The sequence below is a fragment of the Oncorhynchus kisutch genome, linkage group LG2 (genome assembly GCF_002021735.2).
Source record: "Oncorhynchus kisutch isolate 150728-3 linkage group LG2, Okis_V2, whole genome shotgun sequence".
NCBI classification, from domain to species: Eukaryota; Metazoa; Chordata; class Actinopteri; order Salmoniformes; family Salmonidae; genus Oncorhynchus; species Oncorhynchus kisutch.
Window position 1 is genome coordinate 47,780,519 of NC_034175.2, and position 20,188 is coordinate 47,800,706.

General features: G+C 41.8%; 1 protein-coding gene across 1 annotated transcript; it reads left to right on the top strand.

Annotated features, from left to right (window-relative positions):
- The first annotated feature begins 4,301 nt into the window (after positions 1–4,301).
- LOC109867464 (uncharacterized) lies at positions 4,302–19,425 on the top strand. The gene is made up of 26 exons (XM_031802138.1): positions 4,302–4,776; positions 5,077–5,267; positions 5,363–5,387; positions 5,509–5,688; positions 6,137–6,376; positions 6,494–6,736; positions 6,836–8,904; positions 9,106–9,238; positions 11,617–11,727; positions 11,833–11,907; positions 12,114–12,290; positions 12,420–12,604; positions 12,685–12,739; positions 12,887–12,991; positions 13,124–13,186; positions 13,302–13,478; positions 13,651–13,826; positions 14,840–14,951; positions 15,047–15,166; positions 15,276–15,338; positions 15,471–15,647; positions 15,776–15,958; positions 16,061–16,702; positions 16,915–17,078; positions 18,535–18,709; positions 18,937–19,425. The coding sequence occupies exons 1-26, from the start codon at positions 4,605–4,607 to the stop codon at positions 19,230–19,232; spliced, it is 6,309 nt and encodes a 2,102-aa protein (XP_031657998.1). The 5' UTR covers positions 4,302–4,604; the 3' UTR covers positions 19,233–19,425.
- The last annotated feature ends 763 nt before the right edge of the window (positions 19,426–20,188 follow it).

Sequence of the window (20,188 nt, forward strand, 5' to 3'; positions counted from 1 at the left end):
ACTCTGTAAGTACGTGTGACAATATCTAATAACATTGTGTTTAATTTGATGTTTTTAGTAATAAACCATATATTGTGATAATGATAGGATCGTTGGCCTTAACGCTATGGTCAGAATTAGAGGGGGAAATGTATTTAGAGCTATATATATATATATAATACCGTTGTGTGCTAAGTATCAAGTGCAGTTATTCACCAGTTATAAAGTGTGTTTTAGTTGTCTACCGTTCTGTTTGTAAGACTGCATGGAGATGCAACAATGGCATTGAGAACAGCAGGAAGTGTGTTGATGGTCTTTATCTGGTCTGAGACAGGTATGGTCTTATTCCTAACCTTTCAGTAACCATCCTTTTCCTATCCTTTGCTATTCAATCTATAGACATTTCTAAACAATTCTAACAATTCACAATAAGTTGCTTCTCAATGTTCATTTGTTGTAAGTGATTAATTTCCTTGTTAATATTTAGATTTGCTCCTCACACCTCACATATAGTATATGCTTGTGGTTTCCATTCGCTTATCTCTCCTCAACTGGTGAAAAAAATTGGGTGTGGGCCAGGGGTTTCTTTAATGGTTCTTTAGTTGCCCTGTGATGTGTGACTGTGTTGCAGTGGTACTAGGTCAGAATGGCTGGAGGGTGACTTACAACCCTCAGAGTATCTGTGCCTTGAAGAGGTCAACAGTGGATCTGTCCTGCTCTTATACATATCCCAGAGGTCATACAGTCACAGGGACATCATGGTTCTATAGATGGTCTGTTGTGAAACCTCAGCATGATGATCGTGTGGAGTGAATGACTGCACCCTGAGAATCACAGACCTGAGAGAGAGTGACTCAGCTGAGTACTGGTTTACATTTAGGACTCAGATCATACAAGGTCATGTCTTTCAAAGTGTGAGAAGTGAGAGCTATTCTGGCAGTCCTGGAGTCAGGCTGTCCGTCACAGGTACACTATTTTGTAATACTTTATCAGTTACATTCAAGTCTTTGGAAATCTGTTTTAATTTGATATTATACAGTACATTAGGAATGACAGTCTGTATATAATATGGACGTCTTGTGTCATTTGCTTACAATGGTTGTTGGGTAAGTTGATAAGGTTATAATGTTTGTTTTTAATCACAGGCCTGGAGGCAAAATTTCAAACTATAGTGACAGAGGGACAGCCTGTGACACTGACCTGTAGCACCACCTGTACTCTGACTGCCAACCCCACCTACATCTGGAAGAAGAACAGACAACGTCTCACAAACCCAAAGACCAAAAGTAACTACCTGTACCTAGACCCAGTCAGCAGTGAGGATACAGGCAGATACTCCTGTGCTGTAAACGGCCATGAGAATCTCCCCTCTGCTGAAGAGACTCTCACTGTCAGATGTGAGTACAATAAATATATATAATCTAACCAATTTAATTCTAGTATTATACTTTGGTTACACTGTGTGTTCATTCCCAACACTAGATGGCCCAAAGAGAGTGTCAGTATCAGTCAGTCCTTCTGGTAAAATAGTGGAGGGCATTTCAGTGACTCTGACCTGCAGCAGTGATGCCTACCCAACTGTGGACAAATACACCTGGTACAAGAAGAACGTAACCTCACCAAAAGCATCAGGACAGAGTTACAGCATCACTAACATCAGCTCTGAGGACAGTGGAGAATACTACTGTGAGGCTGAGAATACAATTGGAGCCCAGATATCTACACCTCAATTGATCATTGTAGCCGGTAAGATTGTGTTTTTATTTTAAATTTCAAGTTACACTATCAGATAACATTCATATCATTCTTTATGCTTTAGAGAAACAAGCTTCTGTGAAGAATGCATCTATAGGAATCATAGTGGTTGTTCTGGTTCTCATCCTCTGTCTCTCTGTCCTTATGTGGTTCAGGTGAGTGAATAATTTACCTCTTTTACATTGTGTTTTTTATAATTGATCTTGATTGATTTGAATTGATTCATCCATTCATGTTCATTCATTCTTTAATTTACAAAACAGGAAGAAGGCCTCCAAATCCACCTCTGACACAAGAGACACAGTAGACAATGGACAGGTGAGTGTTGGAATCAGTTGACTGAGAACTAAAGTGGTCTTTGAAGAGATGGACTCAATGACTGTGGTATTACTTTATTTTTCAACCCTCATGTTGTCTGCCCTCTCTCCTCATCAGCAAGACTCTAGTCCCGTGTATGACAACATCTCAGGCATGGCCATAACCCATACTGCAGCACCGACAGTGGACACAGACAACCAGGATAACGTTCAATATGCCAGCATTCAACACAGAAACCAGGAAGTGCCTGAATACTCCACTGCCCAACCGTCTCAACCCCAGAAACAGGAGGAGGATGTCCAGTACGCTGCTGTGAAATTTAACCACACCAGTGCTGTTGACATGCCAGTAGAGACCACTGGAAACACCAAGTTTTAGTGTAGCTGGTGAGACATACAAAAGTAAAGAGAAATAAGCCAATCGTTATGGACGAATTGTAGGGATATTTTCCAACTATTCTTCTTGTATAATATGTTTGCTCCAAAAATGCATTTCTTGTAAAACTTCACTGATGTTTTGGTAGTTAGAAAGAGGCCTCATGAAGACAGGACGTCAGCTCTGCATCCCAATTTTAGTCCCTCAGTACTTCTAGTTGGTGTCAACCACAGACATCACATTATTATTATTTCGCACTGTCAGTAGGTCCCCTTCCACACCTGGCGACATTAATTTGCTACATCACTACACCCTAGTTACACCTCCACACCTGGTGACATTAACCAGGGTGTAGTGCTGTAGTAAATGAATGTCACCAGGTGTTGAGATGGAGGTGTAACCAGGGTGTAGTGCTGTAGTAAATGAATGTCACCAGGTGTTGAGATGGAGGTGTAACCAGGGTGTAGTGCTGTAGTAAATGAATGTCACCAGGTGTGAAGGTGGAGGTGTAACCAGGATGTAGTAATGTAGTAAATGAATGTCACCAGGTGTGGAGGTGTAACCAGGGTGTAGTGATGTAGTAAACACTGTCTGTGTGGGTGGACCATTTCAGTTTGTCTGTGATGTGCACGGCGAGGAACTTAACTTTCCACCTTCTCCACTACTGTCCCGTCGATGTGGATAGGGGGCTGCTCCCTCGGCTGTTTCCTGAAATCCACGATCATCTCCTTTGTTTTGTTGACATTGAGTGTGAGGTTATTTTACTGACACTACACTCCGAGGGCCCTCACCTCCTCCCTGTCGGTGTTGATCTTCAGGATCTTCAGGATCTGTGCTACCACTAGGGAAAAAAGGGGAATCCCAGTATTACACATACAATGAACATAGATAACTCTGGAATAGGATCAAATCTGATTTGTACCGTACATTACTATACATTCATTTGTCCTTTATCAAGCCACAAAAGTAAGTGATCTATCCTATTATATATCAAAGGCTAATCCAAAATGAGAAGACATGGTCCCTTTGTCTGTTCATATCTGGCCGCCCTGATTCCTGTACCTTTTTCCTTGATGCACTGACCGCTGTCATCACTGCCCTCGTTCTCCTTACTGGAAAAACGTCACATTCTTCTCAGGGATCTGGGCATAGATCTGAAGCTAGCAGAGTCAATACTGTGAGTGTTTGTTTATTTTTAGTTCCCTCATATTAAGTTCATATCAAAGCAATCTGTTGTTACAGCCTGCCGATCAAATTGACAGAGGGGTGGACATTCTGAACCTTGTTTGAGGTCAGTAGGTCACATGACCAAGGAGCTATTGAAATTAGAAACATTGAAAAACATTGAAAAATTGCATGAGATGAAAATAGACAAACTAAAGGGTCTGCAATGTGTAGGGCCGCTGAGTGTACATTCTTTAAAGTCAGTATGACCAAGGAGCTATTGAAATTATGAATTTTAAAACATTTATGAAAAACCGTGTGAGATGAAAATGGACAAACTAAAGGGTGTGCAATGTGTAGGCCCACTGAGTGGACATTCTGAACCTTGTTTGAGTCAAATAGGTCACATGACCAAGGAGCTATTGAAATTCGAATGTAGAAAAAGTTTAACATTGCTTACGCTCCCTAACTAATTAATCTAGGAATACAAAATTCTGCTTGCTCACATTTCCACATGTTTATTAGCTTTGGAAAGCGAATGAATGTCCAAATCGTGAAAATAAGACCTGTGCAATGTTGTGCGCAATTTGTCCAAAATCATGACACTTATTTGGAGTCTGTGGCTCAAGTGGTTTGAAAGCGCGAATATCCGTCGAATATCCAATTTAAAACTGGCTTTACCTCGGTGGAGAACCGATTAACTTTCTTGTTCACTAATACTTCAAATTCCTTGAAGTCACGAGGTTAAAATCAAAAGTGAAAGTTATTTTATGCACTATACAGGGCGCAACCATCTGGGCTCGACACAACATATTAGCACGGATTTTCCATAATAACCGAAATAAAAAAAGACACTAGCACGATTTCAGAGTGTGGAATCTCAGAATCCTCGTTCCCCTGAGACACGAACTGTCACTTCAACAGGACAGGTGAGCAATCAAAGTTTCTGAAATAAGAGTCATACAAGTATGATCACGCTTCAATCAATATAGGTCGACCTAATTTTCTGAATAATGACGGAAAAAACACTGATTTTGGAGGGTCTGCCAGACGACCTAGACAAAATTAGATCCAAGTTGGATTTGTACTTCAAAAACAAAAGGAGGTCTGGAGGAGAGGTATTACAAATTCAAGACTATCCTGGGGACAAGAAGAAGGCTCTGCTCGTTTACCTCGAAGATGCATGTAATTATAAAAATATTTTGAAATCAAAATATGTACATACTGTCAATTTAGACACATAATCTGATTGTGAATACATTAGCCTAATTATACAGTTTATCTATTGTGCTCCGGCCTATATCTGAAGTATTGTGATAAACAGTTAATGTAAAGTATTTTGACAAACATCTGAGGCACCAAGATTGTGTTCAGTAATGTAATGTCTTAGGAGCCAAAACAGCAGAATCTGGTTTTGTACAATGGGTTAATTTGGCAGAGACTACATATACTGTACCTAATGATGGTATTTTATCATATCCCCAGCTCTGCAGAAAGTGTTGGCTAAAAGAGATCATAAGATAGATTTTAAAAAACCCATTGGGGTGGTTGAGCTTCAAGTGGAACTGAAAGAGAATGGCGGTGAAACAAAAGTGAAGAATGTTAAACCACCTCTCTTACCAAAAAGAGACAATCTGACTCTTGTGGGAAAATCTGCACTCAACACCGAAGAGAAGGTGATTCTTTGTTTATTTGTTATATTGCATCAAGTTTGCCATATTACAATATTTTGACATGTGTTTTTCTGTGCTTGTCTTTATCTGTGATGTAGCAGCCAGTGTCAGACAGTCAAGCAGGTAAGACTGATATTCATAAAGACACTTATTCATCAATGTATAACATCAGTATGGGAATCATATTCATGTTAATGCTCTCTCTCTCTCTCTCTGTGTGTGTGTGTTTCTGTTTATTTTTCAGATTCAGGGGAGGATAAGGATATTAAAGCAAACACACATACACTGCTTGTTAGAACCACAAAGGAACTTGAAAAGGAGCTCCTTAAATTGTATTTTGACCAGTTTGCATCGGAAGAAGAAGGGGCCAGCATTACAAGACATGGCAAGAATAGCTGGATCCTCAAACTGTCCTTTCAGTCAGGTAAGGAGTTTTTTTTTTACATAGACTTATATAATTTAAATATTCTTTCCTCCAATTCATATTATATGATTTACTGTATATGATTTACTGTATTATTAACCACACACTTGGATTTATTTTACTGTAATCAGTGTACATTTCCACTTTGTACCTGTTGGAATAAACACTGTAATTAGATCTGCCATACTTGTTTATCATTCAGAAGTTGCTTTGCTATGACTGTAAAATGGAATGTCTCATCATAGCTGGGAATATGGATCATGAGGAAATGCTTCCTTCCCAGTCACAAGAACACAATGGCTGCTATTTGAGTCTTTGCATTTTAGAGAATTTACATTGTTACATTACATGTCATCTACTTATATCAACAGGTGAACATCATATGAGTTAATTTCTTGAGTCTGTTTGGACAATCATGCCCACCAATAAATTATTTACCTCCTGTCAGATGCAGAGAAAGTCCTTGCCAAGAAGGAGTATCAGTATGGCATTTCTGTGGAGGTGTACAATGACACTGCTGTGGAAGGGAAACTGGACAACAGGCGCTTCGTCCTGACTGGGTTTAATGAGAGCTGCAAGTGCGACATCATCTCTCTGTTCATCGGCAGCTGCAGCCAAGGAGCTGAGCATGCCTGGGAGACCCTGGACGATGGAGACGGAGTAGTGGTCAGTTTCAAACAGAACATTGGTGGGTCCACAGATACATCAAAAACATGTATACACACTATCTCTAATATTACGCCATTAAGTGACCAAAAAGCGGCATACAATACTAATCTAACTATTAACATTTTATGTTACGCAGACATAAAGTCCTTCCTTAGGAAATGTTCATCAAAGAAGTACCAGGGCATGGAGATCGGGGCGTGTCATTTAGAGCTGACAGACTCTGTGCTTGTCCAGGGGGACATGAGCCAAATCAAAGGAGGAGTGGAGGAGGCCCTCAATCTCTACTTCTCTAGCAAAAGGAGCAAAGGAGGAGATATCAAGTCCCAGATCTGGGTTACCAAGGGCAAGAGCATGGTCATCACCTTTGAAGACTGTCATGGTAGGCCCCTTTTCAATTACATTATCCTCTAGAAATAGGATGACGTTTTAAGCTAACCTGTTCAGTAAATAATTCTGCCCTCTGTTCTCCTTATTTCAGTTGCCTATCAGGTTGCGGAACACAAGCATCATTTCGGTGGGGTGGACCTCATAGCTCAGCTATTCTACTCCAGTCTGCAGAAGGCGTTAACAGGGCAAACAGCCCTCCAATCAGACATCCCTTCTAACATAGCCCTTTGTCTCAGTTCAGCACTTTTCAACTTCATTAAATGTGATGAAGCCCGCAAGCAGGATTTAACAACTGGACTACGTAAGGTCAATGCTAGCGTCTCCTTCAATATGATCACAGAACCCCCACAGATGGAGCTGGATATGACCATGGAGAAGGAGTCCTTGGGCATGCTCAGACTGGGCCCTAAATGGGGAAGAATTGCCCAGAGAGAGGCTCTGGCCTTGCTAGAGAAATACAAAGAGGTTCAGCTGCCCATAGCGGTGGAGGTCTGGGAAAGGGTTGAGAATAGTTGTCTTGGTCTCAAATCCTCTGATGCCATCATCTCTTACAAGAAGAGCAATGGTGAGATTGTGGTGGTAGGAGTGCAGAATGAGGTGAAGACCCTTGTGGAGAAGATTGAGCACATGGTGAAGAAGGTCAGTGATGAGCTTCAGATGGAGAGGAACACAATAGTAAGAAAAATCTCACTGGACTCCAAAGAGAAGTTTGAGATCATCTGGGAACTTGTCTCTGGCAAACTAGTGGACGTGGAGTTTTCCAAAGATGAAGAAAGCTTCATTATATGTCTAAAGGGTTTGGAGAACAAGGTTAGTACCGCAGAAGGTGTTGTCCATGAGGCAATAGGGAATGTTGAAACCAGACTGCTTAATAATGTATCAGTGCCTTTGATGGAGTTCTTGAAATCTCTGGACCTGAAAAAGTTTGAGAGGAAGCATTTTGCCCAGAACCACATATCGTCTGTATTCCTCCTTAGTGATGGTTCCATCCAGATCCTTGCAGAAAGAGCTGACATCCAGAGAGCTGAAGACACATTACATGAGGTCATCAAAGAGGAAGTCATCAAACTCACACCAGACCAAGCCCATGTGACCAATGGCGAACAATGGGCACAGTTCTTTGCCATACTTAATGGAGACCTCAAATTCACCAAGAACAACCACAATGTCAGCATCTCCGTAACACAGGAGAAGATTGGAGTCTGTGGATTCTCCAGTGTGGTGGCAGATGTGGCAGGGAAGTTGAGGGGATACCTGGACAACAAGAAGCCGGAAACAGTGGATGTCTCTCTCAAATCAGTCCAGGAAGTAGAGTTTGTGGCCTCTTGCATGAACCTCTCAGAGGTCCCTGAAATCAAGGCTCTGGGCGTGACTATACTGCCATGCAAAACACTAGGATCTCCTTGTCTGAAGATCACGGCAGCGAGTGATAAAATCAAAGAGGCCGTAGATGCAGTGAAACAGCAGGTCAGTACAATTACAATGGAGAGGTACACATACTCCAAGGCCGGGGAGTCCAAAGTCCTAGAGAAAAACCAAGCGGATCTGCAGGCTAAGTTCAAGGATTTAGGGTGCAAACTCTACCTATCACCAGTGATTACCCACTGTCAGAAATGCAGATACAACATTGAAGGTTGCGTCACTTTAACTGTTGGTCAGGGTAACATCTCCCAACATGCTGCAGATGCTTTGATCTGCCCTCTGAGCAGCAGTCTGTCCTTTGATACTCCGATCGCTAAGCAGTTCCTTCAGATTGGTGGGCCTGATATCACAAAGGTGTTTGACAAGTTCCTGAAGGAGAGGCAGACTCTACAGCCAGGAGATGTGGTCTTGTCCAACCCAGGCACCCTTGGAGCTCAGCATCTCATCTATGCAGTGCTTCCAGTATGGGGGAAGGACACCTCAACTCTTAGAAATATCAATCTACAGTCGACGGTCCAGGACAGTTTACTGAAAGCAGACATCAAGAAGTGCGTCTCCATATGGATGCCAGCGATGGGGTGCGGTACCTTTGGTTTTCCCGTCACAGAGAGCTGTGCAGCAGTTATCAAGGGAGTCCTCGGTTTCATTAAACAGAAACCCCAACACCTGAGGAACATATTTGTGATAGACTCTGATGCCAAGATAGTGGGGGAGTTCCAGTCGGCTATTGAAGGAGAGGTAAGTCCGCTTCTCAACATTCCATTGGATGTTTAGTGTTCATTTATAATGCCACCTGGCTATATCTGTGATTAACATACCATGTCAAACCTTGGTACATGCTTAGGTTTGATTAAGGAGGAAATGTGCAGTGTTATTGTAAATGGGGTCAAGTATTCCCGTTGAAAGTCAAACCTCTTCTTGTCCTACTTCATTCAACAGGGTTATCGTCGACAACAAATAACCAACAAAACAGCAACAGGCACAACTCCAACTGCTCCCTCTGCAGCCACTGCCCCACATAACACACATCCACCACCACCCCTAGTGGCTAAGCCAGGCTCAGACATCAAAGGTTAGTTCCTTCAACCATACTTTTTGTATAATCATACCATATGGTTGAATACTGCAGGAAACCTATAGCATGCCCTGTCCTCACAAATTGATTTGTGTTTGAAGTGTTTGAAGTTTTTAGTATAAGGTTTTTCAAGATGAGTGATGAGAAGAGAATCATCCAGCCCAATGCTTATCTCACTACACCACCTTATGAAATATGCAGACAGATGGATTAAAAGTATGTTTTCCTTGTAATTTTTCTGACAGCCAACTTTCTAGCTCTGCCCATAACTTTTGGACTTTATAGCATTCCCAGAAAGCATGGATAATTGGGTAATTGTTAGTTTTACACTTAAGACATTATGACCGTTATGCTGTAGAATTTGTGAATTTTGTCTTTTGTATAATAAATTATATACATTAGTTTATACTGAAATAAGCATACATTTTAGTTACCTTTAATTGCATTAGTTATGCTCCAACATTCCCTCCATATTGTGCCAACATCTATTCTTTTCAAGTCTTGGTTCCAATAGTTTATCTATTTTTTCTGAGATTGTCCGTTGGATATGTTCTCTGCAAGATTTTGTATATCTTACCTATCATATGAGCATCATTTTCTGACTCAATGTCCAAAAGATTTTAAATCAAAATGTTGTGATATCTAACTTTTAAGTTTGAAAATATCTTCATTGGTCAGTACAAAACTAAATATATTTCCTGTTACCAAATAATTACAGTTTCTGTGCCTTTAATTTTCCAGTTGGACCAATTTATCGGTGAATTCTGAAAAGCTCAGCGTATATTTCGCAAGTAAAAACATTGGGTAGCGAGTTGATACAATTCATCGTCTAGAAGGTTAAAACCACCCTCAGGCTTCAGCCTGTTTCTTATGCTGAGGTCTATAAAGCATTGAAGGCAATAGACACTAAAATGTCTGCAGGTCCAGACAACCTGGATCCCTACCTCTTAATAATAGCAGCTGGTGTTATTACTGAAGTTTATGAATCCCTAGTGAACTCAGTTAAAAAAAACTTCTTCATTAAAAATAACATACTGAGCAGAGTTCAGTCTGACTTTAGATCGGGGCACATCACCACAACTGTAGCTATGGCAGTGGCAAATTACATCATTAATGCACTTGATAAAAAGCAACATTGCGCTGCTCTGTTTGTGGATTTATCAAAGGCATTTCATTCAGTTGACCATAAATTGTTGCTAGGATGACTCAGTAACATCAGTCTCAGTGAAGGGGCAGCACATTGGTTTAGGAACTATTTTTCTGACAGAACACAATGTGTACATACTGACAATCACAAGTCTAGCTTTCTTGAGATGAATAAAGGTGTGCCCCAGGGTTCCATTTTAGCTCCTGTGTCCTCAATTTCTATTAATGATTTGGGAAGTGGGATGCAACCAGCAAAGTTACATCTAAATGTAGATGATACAGTCATATACTCATGTTCTCCTTCCCTGGTTCAGGTTGTTCAAGAGCTCCAGACTGCTTTTCAGTCTCTGCGGTCCTCCCTTTGTGGTCTCAAACTGGTCTTGAATGTACAAGAAACAAAATTCATGACCCTTACCAAAGCTCGAACTCTGCCAGAGAAGGTTAGCATTGTCACATCTGGTGGCTTATCCATTGAAAGAGTGTCATCCTACAAATACCTAGGTATATGGTTGGATGACAAGTTGTCCTTTAAAGTTCATTTAGATAATCTTGTGAGGAAGCTTCAATTGAAATTGGGTCTTTATTTTCGTAATAAGGCGTGCTTCCCGCTTATGGCTAGAAAGAAGCTTGTTCAGGCCATTTTTCTCTTTGTAATTGATTATGGTGACTTGTTGTATATGCATGCAACCTCCTCCGTCTTACAGAGACTGGACTCTGTTTATCATGCATCTTTGCGCTTTTTTTACAAATGCCAAGTCACTCACCCACCATTGCACCTTGTACCGAATGGTAGGTTGGACCTCACTTTATATGCGCAGGAAGCTATATTTGTATGTGTTCATCTACAAAGTCCTTTTGGGTAAACTCCCTCTACCTCTGCAGTCTGGTTTCTTTCACCACCAGCAGTTACCATACCTGTTCTGTAAGGTAAAGTCCCCAGGACATTCACAGTATTAGGCAAGACTGCCTTCTCTTCTTGTACACCAGATGCATGGAATAGTCTACAATCCATGCTTCATCTAGATATGTTAGTGCCACTGAATGAATTTAAAATATTGATGAGAGACTCTTACGGAGGAGTGGAAATGCTTTTTTAGACTGGATAATGTTGTGTGTTTTAATTCTGTAATGTATTGATTGTTGCTGCATACTTTTTGGAGAATGTCTTCGGTGGGGTAATTGTTCCATTTGAATTAGATCTGCTTTCTTAATTTTTCTTCTATTAACAGTGATTATTAGTGGAGTGTCAGTGTTCCTGAAGAAGGGAGACATCACCAAAGAGACGGTGGATGTCATAGTGAATTCCAACAACCATCATCTGAATCTTAATTCTGGCAAGTGTGTTTAATTGTTTTTAATGACATGTTTCACAGTTTGTTTTCAGTTTGGTTTCATTTGACGGTGTACGGTAAGTCTCTAACTTACTGTATGTCTTATCTCAACAGGTGTGTCTGGAGCCATCCTAAAGGAAGCTGGGAAATCAGTAGTGGATGAATGCAGAAGAATGGTACAATCACTTGGTAAGGCATACTTTTTTATTCAACCTTAATTTATCCAGGAAGTCCCATTTACAAGAGGACTAAGTCAAGCGATAATACTTGATATGATAAGATTAGGTTATAAAATCAATATTTCCAGAAATAATATAGTATTCAGCTTGCTACCAGACCATTAGTGTTGAACCTTAATCACAGAATACTGATTTGTTTTGTCCCAATTTCCCCAGGTGTCCTGAAGGACAATGATGTTGTGTTCTCATGTGGTGGGAAACTGAACTGTAAGAACATAGCTCAGATAGTTGGGCCCAAGAATTCTGCAAATATCACTACCTCCATAGAGAATGTCCTTAATCTGTGTGAGCACAGGAAGGCAGTCACAATGTCCATTCCTACTATTGGCACAGGTGATTCAACTGAAATATATTATAAAACTAAATGTTCCATTCCAGTGTCAATTGTACTGATTAATCAATCCATTTATTTGTTTAAATTGATCTATTTCTCACTTTGGATGCTGATGCCTTGTGCTTCAGGGAAAGGTGGCATTGAGCCCAAAGATTCCATCAAGGCCATACTAAAAGGACTGGAGAATCACATATCACAGATCCCTTCATCCAGCATCAAAATCATCTTCATAGTGGCCTTTGAGCAAAAGATCTTTGACCTCTTGAGAGATTACTTTAACGAAAGGAACCTGGGCCCACACAAAATCGAGCAGGTAGATTTAATTCACCTAAGGCTCATTTGAAAATGTTTTGTTGATGAGTGTGATGACTAGAGGTTATGGGTTTTATTTAGGCAAAGGCTGCATCACCATCTACACCTTCTCAGTCCAGTCTTCCCCCAAATCAAGGTGTGACTTTGATACTTTGTTTGAATTTGAAATTAATTCATATTTGTTTACATTTGAAATTAATTCATGGTGTCCTATTTTAAAATGTGCATTGGTATCGTTATCACAATATGTGTGGGTGAAATGTTGACCTTTTCCCTCCCCTAGTTAAAATCCATGGTGTCAGAATTGAAGTGAGGAGAGGCGACATCACTCAAGAAACTGTCAGAGGTATCGTGAATACCACCAACTCAAGAATCAGCTTAACAAAAGGTCTGTATACTGAAAAAAAACGGCATAAAATGTTACATTGTTAGCGCACTCCGGAAAATATGATTTATTCTGTTAATATAACTTTCTTCCTACCTACTGGATACAACCTCATTTTAAACATGTTCTCTTCAGGAGTTAGTGCTGCGATTCTCAAAGCAGCTGGGAGCGCAGTTGAACAGGAGTGCAAAACCATTTGTGAGTGTCTCCCATCTAAGGAAAAATGTAACCTGTGGTGTATCACAGCCATTTAGTCTGACTCTTTTCTCTCTCTCTGTCTCTCTGCCGTGTGTCATCTGCTTTATTTCTCAAGGCCCTCTGAGGGCTGATGCAGCAGGGGTGACCAGTGGGGGGGCCCTGCAGTGTGACTTCATCCTCCACATGCTGGGGCCCCACTCTGTGGCTGACACTACACTACGAGTCACCAAGGTGCTGAAGTGCTGTGAGGACAAACAGATCACAACCGTGTCCTTCCCTGCTGTGGGCACTGGTAGGCAATGGTTTATTAGTGGTTCAGTGTTATTACAGGTTATTATAAACAGTTGTAGGCTCCAAACATGCAGGCATTTTAATTTGTTGAGTTATCCACAGCTATTGTCATATTTTTCAGCTACAGCTAATGCAGTGATTATTATTATTTTTTTTAAACATTCTCATTGTAGGAGGTGGCGGCCTTAATGGTGCCGACTCCATTGGTGCCATCCTCCAGGGCATCCAGGATCATCTATCACAGTGCCTCGTTCCTACCATCATCAAACTGATCTATATTGTCATCTACGAGGACAAGGTCCTGCAGGAGTGTCAGCTGGGGCTCAACCAGTGGAAGACTAGACAGATGGTATGTTAAAGCTAGAATCCTTAATTGAAACAATAACAAAGCCCCCGTTTCGCTAAAAAGCTACGGGGTAGGGCTGGAGAACCACTCTCAGATCTATAGACAGAGCTATGGATGCAAGGACTGGCCATCCATGATTCAAATTATAGTTTTAAACATGTTTTGAGGATAGTGTTAGTTTATGTTGTTTCTAAACAATGGAGTAAAACAAGCTTATAATTTGGGTTCTGGTGGGGTACAACATTTCAACTAAGCTCATGAGGCATTTATAAGTTATATTCTTCAAGAATCAATGGGTACATATCATTCATGTTATAAGTCCAAAAATGTATGTAGCTAAGGATTCTAGCTTTAAAGAAATATTGAAAATGTACTAACTTTGTAATAATAATGTCATAACTGCCATTGTTAATAGAACTTAACTTCAGACATGCTGTGGATGTATAGTATACTTACACTTAGTGTACAAAACATTAGGAACACCTGCTCTTTCCATGACAGACTGACCAGGTGAATCCAGGTGAAAGCAATGAACCCTTACTGATGTCACATGTTAAATCCACTTCCATCAGTGTAGATGAAGGGGAGAAGACAGGTTAAAGAAGGATTTTTAAGCCTTGAGAGAAGTGTGACATGGATTGTGTATGTGTGCCATTCAGAGGGTGAATGGGCAAGACAAAGATTTGAAGTGTCTTTTAATAGGGTATGGTAGTAGGTGCCAGGCGCACCAGTTTGAGTGTGTCGAGAACTGCAACACTGCAGAGTTTTTTGTGCTCAACAGTTTCCTGTGTGTGTGTATCAAGAATGGTCCACCACTCAAAGGACATCCAACCAATTTGACACAACTGTGGGAAGCATTGCAGTCAACATGGGCCAGCATCCCTCTGGAACACTTTCCACGGGGATGGGGGGGTGCAACTAAATATTAGGAATGGGTTCCTAATGTTTTGTACACTCAGTTTACATTACTGTGTATAGTTATTGTTTTTAAACCCATTCTTTGGTTTCTCAACCAGGATAAAGATGATCTTTGTAGTGATGATGATGATGAAGACAGTGACTCTGAGGATGATATTTATGATGATGACACCAGCTCTGGGGAAGGAGAGGGCAGCAGTGGCCAGACAGGTTTGTACAGTTCCAATGTATTACGGCATGTGATGTTATGCGACAGTTGATGTCTGCTACTTATTCTTCCTCTGTAACCTTTTCCCTTTATCCAGGAAACACCATTGAAGCAGTAATTGGGCCAGTGAAGGTCAAGGTGGTATGTGGGGACATCACTAAGGAGAAAACCGACGCCATCGTCAGCAGTACAAACTCAAGCCTCGATCTGAACTCAGGCAAGATCCCTATTCCAACTTTCAGATCAGCTGAACATATCTGATATTCTTTCATCAGAAAGGTCTTCAAGTGAAGATATTTACACTCATGTTGTTCCTCACTGTGTAGGTGTTTCAGGAGCCATTCTAAAAGCTGCTGGACAGTCGGTTGTGGACGAGTGCAAAGCTTTAGGCATGAGTCTCCCATTTCTTCCATAAATACAAACAAAGTAAACGAGAATTGAAATATGGGTAGCTGGGATAAAAAAAAGTGGTGTTTGTGTAAGAAGTTAGACATGCTAATGCCTTTCTTTTCTGACCCCAGGGACCCAACCCAATGATGGTGTTGTCATGACCAAACCTGGAAACATCCAGGCCAAGCACATCATTCACATGGTGGGGCAGACCAAGGAGAAGGAGATCACCAGCTCCATGCTCAAGGTGTTGAAGATGTGTGAAGACAATCAAATCCAGTCGGTCTCCATCCCAGCACTTGGAACAGGTAGGCGTAATAACATTGTAGTATCGTTGTTAAAAACCTAAAAGTGGCATTTATTATTTGCTTTGCATGTACTGTAATGATAAAGAAATACAGGCACCAAAAACACAAATGTTTATGCTCCTGTACAGGTGCTGGTAACTTGGGAGCAGTGGAGGTTGGGAATGCAATGTTGCACGCAATAACTGAGCTACAGAAAACCATCGGAAACCCATCAGTTAAAACGATTCACATTGTTATATTCCAAACCAAGATGATGAAGGACTTTGATGAGGTTATGAAAAAGTTCAAAAAGGTGACACCCAAGACTGCTGGTTAGTAGTAACCTAATCGTAACCCAAGTGTTTAATCTTTTCCACAAGTATTACTATGCATGTTTCTCATATTATTTCTTTATTTATTTACTTCTACAACAGCCAAAAAGTTATCAAAAACGGTCCAACAAACCACACCAGCCCAGCCTGCTCCTACCAAACCAGCCTTGTGTTTGGCCAGCGCCACAGCAGCGGTGGTCTTCCCCAGTATGGAGGCTGAGGTGTACGGGTCCTCCCCTGCCAGCCTGGCTCAGGTGAAGAAACTTCTGGACGAGCTGGTCTCTGAGGAGTGCATTAGCCAGGACCTGCCCTCCAGCCACTTGCCCCTGCTGCTGGAGCCGCAGAAACAGGCCATCGTGGCCCTGAGCCAGAATAACCAGGTCCGTGTCCTGGTAGCATCCCCAAACAAAGTCACTGTCTCTGGGAAGAAAGACAACGTTTTTTCCGCTGTCCTCCAGATTAGGGACTATCTGCTGGGGGCGAGGGACAGGGATAACCGGGAGGGAGAGGAGAAGAGGATGAGGGAGACGGTGCGCTGGGAGGCCGGGGAGGGAGAGGTCTGGGGAGAGCTGGATCAGAGTCTCAGCTATGACCTGGAGCTGGCCTGCCACAGGAAAGACAATAGTTTTAAATATAACCACCAGGGGGAGACATTCACTGTTGATCTGAGCCGAATGCAGCAGACTGACAGCAAAGGGACCATCACCAGGGTCAAAAGGAGCCTTGTGGCAGATTCTGACACAGGTAATACCTTGGTTATATGTTTAGGAAAAAGCTTTATAGTAAAGCATCATTTATAGTTCATACAAATGTATAGTTTATCAAAAGTGTATAATACAGAACATCAAAAGAATATGACTTGAAATAATAAAAATGTATTTGATAATAACTCATTGATCCTGAGTTTTTACATTGATGATCTGTTCAATGGTTTCCACTGTGCTTCTGTTTTTCAGCTGTCATTCAGTTCCCACGTAGCTGGACCAGAATGGACGGCAAGGATCTGGAGATAGTCACACTGGCTCCTAACTCAGGGGAGTACCAGAGCATAGAGAAGGAATTTGTTGCAACCTCCAAGAAACCAAATACTAAAACACAATCAACCGTTCAGATTGTCCAGGTAAATGAACTATTACTGATATGATATACACTGAACAAAAGTAAAACGCAACAATTTCAAAGATTTTGCTGAGTTACAGTTCATATAAGGTAATCAGTCAATTGAAATAAATAAATTAGGCCTTAATCTATGGATTAGGGAATACAGATACCTTGTTGGTCACAGATACCTTTTTAAAAAGGTAGGGGGGTGGATCAAACAAAGCAGTCAGTATCTGGTGTGACCACCATTTGCCTAAAGCAGTGCGACACATCTTCACATACAGTTGATCAGGCTGTTGATTGTGGCCTGTGGAATGTTGTCCTAATCCTCTTCAATGGCTGTGCGAAGAAGCTGGATATTGGCAGGAACTGGAACACGCTGTCGTACATGTCAATCCGGAGCATCCAAACATGCTCAATGGGTGACATGCTGAAACATGAGGTGATGGCAGTGGATGAATGGCACAACAATGGGCCTCAGGATCTGTTCACGGAATCTCTGCATTCAAATTGCCATGGATAAATGTAATAGTGTTTGTTTTCCATAGCTTATGCCTCCACATACCATAACCCCACCATTGGGCACTCTGTTCACAACGTTGACATCAGCAAACCGCTCACCCACACCATGCCATACACGCTATCTGCCCGGTATAGTTGAAATCTGGATTAATCAGTGAAGAGCACACTTCTCCAGCGTGCCAGTGGCCATCGAAGGTGAGCATTTGCACAATGAAGTCGGTTACGACGCCGAACTGCAGTCCAGTCAAGACCCTGTTGAGGACTACAAGCACGCAGGTGAGCTTCCCTGAGAGGATTTTTGACCGTTTGCAAAACCCACAGTTTCATCAGCTGTCCGGGTGGCTGTTCTCAGACGATCCCGCAGGTGAAGAAGCCAGATGTGGAGGTCCTGGCTGGGCTGGTGTAGTTACACATGGTCTGCAGTTGTGAGGCCGGTTGGACTTACTGCCAAATTCTCTAAAATGGTGTTGGAGGCGGCTTATGATAGAGAAATGAACATTTAATGATTAGGCAACGGCTCTGGTGGATGTTCCTGCAGTCAGCATGCCAATTGTACGCTCCCTCAAAACTTGAGACATCGGTGACATTGTGTTGTGTGACAAAACTGCACATTTTAGAGTGGCCTTTTATTGTTCCCAGCACAAGGTGCACCTTTGTAATGATCATGTTGTTTAATCAGCTTCTTGATATGCCACACATGTCAGATTCATGGATAATCTTGGCAAAGGAGAAATGCTCACTAACAGGTGTAATCAAATTTGTGCACAACCTTTTAGAGGAATAAGCTTTTTGTGTGTATGGAACATTTCTGGGATCTTATATTTCACCTCATGAAACGTGGCCAACACTATACATATTGCTTTAAATATTTGTGTTCAGTGTAGATTATATACAACCAGGAGAGGAATGTAGTGCTTGTATCACTGACAATATCTATAATGCTTTATCTACAGATCCAGAGGATTCAGAGCAAGGACCAGTGGCAGAGGTACGCAGTGAAGAAACAGGCATTGGATAAGAAGTATCCTAAAAACAAGAATGAGCTGAACCTTTACCATGGCACCACCAAAGACATCTGTCAGAAAATCAATGCCTGTGGTTTCAATAGGAGCTTTTGTGGGAGAAACGGTAAAGAACATTCTTTATCAACTCATACACTGTCCTCTCCATTATCATAACAGTAATGCTCTGTAGAGCTTAATCAAACAAAGATTCAAACAAATTATCACTTAAAAAACTGTCAAGTCATTATAGATTCCTGTAGTGAACCCCTCCATTTCATTTCATTTTTAACTTCTTGAAACTTTCTTGAATCATTCGGTTTCTCGAATCTTTTGGATTTTCTTTGGTTTCAGCTACTGTTTACGGGGATGGGACCTACTTTGCCAAAGAGACGTGGTACTCATGCCAGGATGCCTACTCCAACCCAGACGCCAGTGGGCTAAAGTACATGTACCGTGCCAGGGTGCTAGTGGGTAATCCCTGCCTAGGGGTGGGGGGCATGAAGGAGCCGAACCCTCTGAACCCTACTGATCTCCATCAGGGCCTGCATGACTGTGCTGTCAATGACCTGCAGAATCCCTTTATCTATGTGGTGTTCTGTGATGCAGGGGCCTACCCCGACTACCTCATCAGCTTCAAGACTGTCTGAGAGAGACAGTGAGGCACCTGTTGGCCTTTTTTTTTTAAGAATACATAACGGAAACACCAATACTGCAAAATGTAACATTTGCACTCTATAAACTGTAGAAACTACACTATATATACAAAAGTATGTGGACACCCCTTGAAATTAGTAGATTTGCGCTTTCAGCCACACCCATTGCTGACAGGTGTATAAAATCGAGGACACCGCCATGCAATCTACATAGACAAACATTGGCAGTAGAATGGCTTTATTCAAGAGCTCAGTGACATTCAATGTGGCACCGTCATAGGATGCCACCTTTCCAACAAGTCAGTTAGTCACATTGCTGCCCTGCTAGAGCTGTTCCGGTCAACTGTTAGTGCTGCTTATTGTGAAGTGAAAACATCTAGGAGGAACAACGGCTCAGCCGCCAAACAATCAAGGACAAACGAGTTGGCAGAACGGGACCACCGAGCGCTGAAGCGCGTAGCACGCAAAAATAGTCTGTCCTTGGTAGCAACACTCACTACCGAGTTCCAAACTGCATTTGGAAGCAATGTCAGCACAATAACTGTTTGTCGGGAGCTTCATGAAATGGGTTTCCATGGCCGCACACAAGCCTAAGATCACCATGCTCAATGCCAAGCATCAGCTGGAGTGGTGTTAAACTCGCCGCCATTGGTCTCTGGAGCAGTGGAAATGCATTATCTGGAGTGATGAATCACGCTTCACCAACTGGCATTCCGATGGACGAATCTGGGTTTGGCGGATGCCAGGAAAATGCTACCTGCCCTAATGCATAGTGACAACTGTAAAGTTTGGTGGAGGAGAAATAATGGTCTGGGGCTGTTTTTCATGCTAGGCTAAGCCCCTTTGTTACAGTTAAGGGAAATCTTAACGCTACAGCATACAATGACATTTTAGACAATTCTATACTTCCAACTTTGTGGCAACAGTTTGGGGAAGGCCATTTCCTTTTG